This window comes from Haematobia irritans, chromosome 1, assembly GCF_050003625.1.
Source record: "Haematobia irritans isolate KBUSLIRL chromosome 1, ASM5000362v1, whole genome shotgun sequence".
NCBI lineage: Eukaryota > Metazoa > Arthropoda > Insecta > Diptera > Muscidae > Haematobia > Haematobia irritans.
The window spans coordinates 257,459,585-257,466,245 of record NC_134397.1 but is presented as its reverse complement, the minus strand read 5'-3'; the positions used below and the strand labels follow the sequence as shown (position 1 = coordinate 257,466,245).

At 33.8% G+C, this 6,661-nt stretch overlaps 1 protein-coding gene across 1 annotated transcript; it reads left to right on the top strand.

Moving 5' to 3' along the window:
• The first annotated feature begins 1,099 nt into the window (after positions 1-1,099).
• On the top strand, positions 1,100-3,340 carry LOC142235879 (uncharacterized). The gene is made up of 5 exons (XM_075307133.1): positions 1,100-1,656; positions 1,728-2,252; positions 2,409-2,803; positions 2,868-3,022; positions 3,236-3,340. Exons 1-5 carry the CDS (start codon positions 1,100-1,102, stop codon positions 3,338-3,340), a joined length of 1,737 nt encoding a protein of 578 aa, XP_075163248.1.
• The last annotated feature ends 3,321 nt before the right edge of the window (positions 3,341-6,661 follow it).

Here is a 6,661-nt window from a genome sequence, read left to right as displayed (position 1 = left end):
ATAGCTTAGTTAACTTTGGAAATGGCAACGTCAACACCTACGAATACGCCACTAATACATTGACAATAGTAAGTGCGATTTATGCTGTGGGTCCCAAGTTAGGTGATAACAATGACATCGGTTTATTGCACTTCCGTCAAGTCAAGTTCTTTGTGACATATATATGCACAAAACAAATGGCGAACAGTGGTAGAGATTTCGAAAATATTGGTGGGCTATGCAGAATTGCTTGTTTTTCAAAGGGTTACTTTTGAAACACAAATAATTTAATTAATTAATTAAACTTGAGCTATTTACAAATTTTCGTAGATCAAACGATATTTTTCAAAAGCAAATTCGTTATAATAACGAAAAATTTTAATAAATTTGAGGAATTGTTTCATTGTTTCAAATTTATAAACAGTGCATTACTTTTTTGACTCATGAAATTAATAATGATAGAAATAAGAAAAGATCAGAAATATAGCAAAACCTAAAACCCGGCGATAAAAAGTTTTGGTGAATAAGTCGCTCATTGAGAGAAAAAAGTAGCAAACAAATTTCACAACTAAAGCACAACGGTGTGAAAGTAATATTTAATACCGAAAAAGCTGAATTACTTGCGGATACTCTAGCTAAGTTGCACATACTCACACTAAACTAACAGGTTTGCTGATAAGTCCCCGGTATAACAAAGAAAAACACGTTTTTTTGTCAAAATTCGTTTTTATTATTCAACATAGTTCCCTTCAAGAGCGATACAACGATTATAAAGACCTTCCTTCGGTTTTGCCTCAAAATAGGCCTCAGTTTCACCTCTTCATTGCAGCCAAATTTTTTCCCTGCGAGCATTCTTTTGAGGTCTGAGAACAAGAAAAAGTCGCTGGGGGCCAGATCTGGAGAATACGCCGGGTGGGGAAGCAATTCGAAGCCCAATTCATGAATTTTTGCCATCGTTCTCAATGACTTGTGGCACGGTGCGTTGTCTTGGTGGAACAACAATTTCAATAACACTCAATCATGGTCCAGGGATGGAACTGCAAATATGATTAAAATATTATCCAGTCAGCATAGTGGTCTCCACATATGTCATATTAACGCACAGAGCCTGTATAGGAAAATGGACGAGTTCAGACATATCTTTGAGGGATCCCCAGTTGATATAGTCTGCATATCCGAGACCTGGTTTGATGACTCAATTACCGATATGATGGTGTCTGTGAAGGGTTATGAGATTTTTAGAGTAGATCGTAAAGGTTTTGCAGGGGGAGTAGCTATTTACGTGAAGAAGGGTTTAAACTGCAAGCCCAGGTTTACTTCCGACGGCATCGAATCAATAGAGTACATTTTCTTGGAGATTTGCTCTCTCGATCGGTCAGTTCTGATTGGGAGTGTATACCGACCCAGAAGTAATATCGATATGGACCCTTTCATGAGGCAAGTGGGAATCTTTTCAACACAATTCGATGAAATTGTGATAGCAGGTGACTTTAACAGCAATCTTCTTGCGAACCAACAATTAGTAGGAGTTATGAGAGCTCTTGGTCTATACGTGATAAATACTGACACTCCGACACATTTCACGCAATTTGCTAACACTTTACTGGTTCTCTTCGTAGTGTCTACTGAAGACAATATTCTCCACTATGATCAACTATCGGTACCTTGCTTCTCGAAGCATGATTTGATCTTTTTGACCTATAGAATATGTGTTCCATTTGGAACTGACATTCTTACAGGGATTTTAGGAACATTGACTACTCAGCTCTGAGGCAACAATTTTTTCTTATAGATTGGTCATCTATATACCGCATCGATTCCCCCAATGATCAGTTAGCATTTTTGGAGGATAATGTAACATCGCTCTTTGACATGACCGTACCGATGATTACCAGGACAGTAAGGAGGAAAGGTAATGGCTGGTTCACTTCTCGTATCAGGGAACTGATCGATCAAAGGGATTTGAGGTTCGCCCAGTGGAAAATCCTCAAGACTACTGAAGCCCACGACGAGTTTCGTGCTGCTCGTAGGGCTGTGAATAGGGAGATCTCTCGGGAGAAACGTAGGAGCTTCGAAAGAATGTTTGGGAATGCTCTAGGTTCGGGAAAGACATGGAAGACTCTAAAGGATGTTGGTATTGGCAAGTGTGGTGGAACTGTTGATCCATCTATTGATCTTGATTCCCTGAACGAAACGTTTTCCACCTTCCCAATTTCTTCTGCGGATCAATCATATTATGATACACCGGTTACTTCGATCGAATCATCTTTCAAGTTTGAATGTGTAAGTCGTTTTGATGTCATCTGAAGCTTCCTGTCTGTGAAGTCCAATGCAGTCGGCGCAGACAACATTGATCCGAGATTTATTAGGATTCTTCTGCCTGAACTGATACCTTACTTGACATACGTATTTAATCAATTTATTACTAGGAGTATCTTTCCTGATCGCTGGAAAATCGCCAGGATACCGAAGAAGAACTCCGAGTATAGACCAATTGCTATTCTGCCATTTTTATCGAAAGTGTTCGAACACCTATTGCATAGACAAATCACATCACATGTTAGCCGCAATGATCTTCTATCAGATCGACAATCTGGTTTCAGAGCTCATCATAGCTGTACTTCAGCATTGACGGATGTGGCTGAGGACATAAGAGAGAGTATAGACAATGGTGATATCGCACTACTTGCCCTGCTGGATCACTCGAAAGCTTTCGACACGGTTAATCATCACGTCCTGCAACAGAAACTGTCAGTATTTATGCACTTCTCGGTGTTCAAGCCTAATAGCATCATATCTCAGTGGCAGATCGCAATATGTTCAGGTTGGTCGGAATAGATCTGTGGCACTGCCAGTTTTACAAGGTGTTCCACAAGGTTCTATCTTAGGACCATTACTATTTTCTGTCTATGCGAATGACTTACCGGATGTCTTAACTCATTCCAAATCTCGGATGTATGCGGATGATCTTCAAATCTACCTAAGCAGTAGCCCAGAGGAGTTTGATAGATGTGTAGAGAGATTTAATGAGGATTTGCGAGGGGTAAACTTATGGGCGCAGAGAAACGGCTTGTCCCTCAATGCGACGAAATCCAAAAGCGTTCATATAAATGATGAACCTATAGAGCGTTCATATAAATGATGAACCTATTGAGATTGTCAGAAAGTATAGGAATCTTGGTATCATGTTTAATGATTCTTTAACGTGGTCAGACCATATAACCATGATCTGTGGCAGGACATTTGCCACTCTTAGAACTCTTTGGAAGACACAGAGATATCTACCATTGAGAATCAAACTGCTCTTGGCGAAGACCTAATTAATTCCGGTATTGACGTATGGGTGCGAAATCTTTTCTAGTTGTGATGCTAGGAGCAAACGGAAATTGAATGTCTCCTTTAATGCAATTATAAGATACGTTTTCGGCCTCAAAAGGTATGCCCATCTGACTCCGTTTTCAACTAGGGGGTCCATTTTGAGAACTACCTGAAGATTCGTGTCTTAGTATTTCTACATAGGATTATTATGGACAAGGAACCTGATCATCTATTTAATAGATTACGCTTTAGTGCATCAGGTAGAACTGGTAATTTAATCCAACTACGCCACAGATATGTTGTATCGGAGTGGCAATTCTTCATCCATGCGATTCGTCTCTGGAACATGTTACCACTAAATATACAGACAATTACAAGCAGAGCACAATTCAAAAGCAAACTTTTTATATATTTTCTTTAATATTGACATGTTCCACAATAATAAGTAAACTACACTATCCATTCACTTCTTTTCATTGTACTTATCATAACTATATTTTGTATTTTAATTGTATTTTAATTTGCAATAAGATTCATATAATCTCTAGAAACGTTTATTAATTGACCCTGTTTAAGTTAACTTTCAATTTTGATATTTTATTTATTTATTTATGCTTTTTATTTTCGTAGCAAACAATCATTTCTTTTTACCTCATGTGTCACTCATTTATCTTATCTAAACGATAATTTTACATTTCGTTTTAGTTTAATTAATGTTATTATATTTTGTTATGATATAAATCTGTTCGCATACAATCAAATGCCTGTACTGTAAATTATAGGACCTTGAGTCTTGTTGTGCAGGAACCAAACTCAATAAATAAATAAATAAAAATAAATAAAAACAAGTGTATACGGCCGTAAGTTCGGCCAGGCCGAATCTTATGCACCCTCCACCATGGATTGCGTAGAAACTTCTACGAAAGACTAACGACTTGAATATCATATACTACCACCACGTACCAAATTTCAACCAGATCGGATGAATTTTGCTCCTCCGAAAGGAACCGGGGATCGGTTTATATGGGAGCTATATATTATTATGGACTGATAGGAACCAATTCCTGCATGGTTGTTGGATACCCTGTACTAACATCACGTACCAAATTTCAACCGAATGGGAAGAATTTTCAAATATGGTGATATGTTTATATGGGGGCTATATATAATTATGGACCGATATGGACCAATTTTTGCATGGTTGTTAGAGACCATATACTAACACCATGTACCACATTTCAGCCGGATCGGATGAAATTTGCTTCTCTTAGGGCTCCGCAAGCCAAATCGGGAGATCGGTTTATATGGGGGCTATATATAATTATGGACCGATGTCAACCAATTTTTGCATGGTTGTTAGAGAAAGTATACTAACACCATGTACCACATTTCAGCCGGATCGGATGAAATTTGCTTCTCTTAGAGGCTCCGCAAGCCAAATCGGGGGATCGGTTTATATGGGGGCTATATATAATTATGGACCGATATGGACCAATTTTTGCATGGTTGTTAGCAGGGCTGTGGAGTCGAGCCAATTTTGTTCGACTCCGGGTAATATAACTAAATCTCATTTTAATACCACAAATTTGTAGTTCTGTCGTATTTATTTATGTGTGCAAAAAAAGGTCTTAATTTCACTTTAGATGCCAATTGAACTCTATATTTCAAATTTAGGGCAATGTTTAATAAATAAAATAATGATATAAATACCCATCATAATATGAGAAGATACCAACAGTATATGTATTTGTGGACCAAAAATATTGATACTATCTCAAATCCTTTAAATTTGTTGCGAACTATATGTATGAATTTGAATCTGAATCTATTTAGGCAAAATTGTATATACTTCTACAAAATTTATGTACTTAAAATTTAAAACTAACGTTATGGGACGTAACACAATTTTAACAAAAAATAAAAATGCAAGGAAAGTCTAAAGTAGGGCGGGCCGATTATAATATACTCTGCACAACTTTGTATTTAGATCTACATTTTGATAAAATCTCAAATCAGACTTCTACAAAATCTCGGTCAATATTTGGGAAATATTTATAATTGTTTAGTCATTCTTTGAGTCATTTCTACAAGTTTTCGACTTAGCAGTGAATATCAGTAAGCATACAATTTTGGAAAAATTTTTGTCTAGTAAATAGAATTTTGACTAAATTTTCTATAGAAATAAAATTTTGGCAAAATTTTCTATAGAAATCCAATTTTGACCAAATATATAGAAATAAAATTTAGAATAAAATTTGGCTAAATTTTTTATAGAAATAAAAGTTTGAAAAAATTATTAATAAAAATACAATTAAAAAAACTTGTGTATTAATTTTACAAAATTTTCTATAGAAATACAATTTTGCAAAATATTCTATAGAAATAAAATTTTGAATAAATTGTATATAGAAAAAAAAAAATATTTCTATAGTAATAAAATTTTGAATACATTTTTTATAGCAGTGAGTTTCAGTGAGCATCAGTAAGAAAAAAAATTTTGAGAAAATTTGCTATAGAAATAAAATTTGACAATTTTTTCTTATAGAAATAAAATTTTGATAAAATGTTCAATAAAAATATGATTTAAGAACAAATTTTGTGTAGAAAATAAAATTCTACAAAATATTCTACAGAAACAAAATTTTGACTAAATTTCCTACAGAAACAAAATTTTGACAAAATTTTCTATTGAAATAACATTTTGACCAAATTTTCTAATAAAAAAATCGATTACTATAAAATATTGGCAAAATTTTCTATAGAAACAAAATTTTGACCAAATTTTCTAATAAAAAAATCTATTATTATAAAATTTTGGCAAAATTTTCTATAGAAATAAAATTTTGATTTAAATTTTTATAGAAATAAACTTATCAATAGAAATAAAATTTTGAAAAAAAACTTGTGTAACAAACTAAATTTTGCAAAATTTTCTTTAGAAACAAAATTTTGACTCAATTTTCGATAGAAATAAAATTTTGACTAATTTCCCATAGAAAAAAATATTTCTATAGTAATAAAATTTTGAATAAATTTTTTATAGAAATAAAATTTTTACAAAATTTGCTATAGAAATAAAATGTTGACAAAACTTTTTATAGAAATAATATTTTGACAATTTTTCTATAAAAAACAACTTTGAAAAAATTTTCTGTCAATATTCCACATATGTATATGGCCTTAAGATAAAATTAAACAAAATAATTTCGATTGTTCGAAATATTTCAAATAAATTGATATGGGCATTAAAATGGATCGATCCAGCCCATCTGCTAGTCTAGCATTCTAGGAAACATAAAAAGATAGCCGTAATTGGAAGTTGATTTTCATTTACAATCATGCTGTACATTGATCGAATGAATAA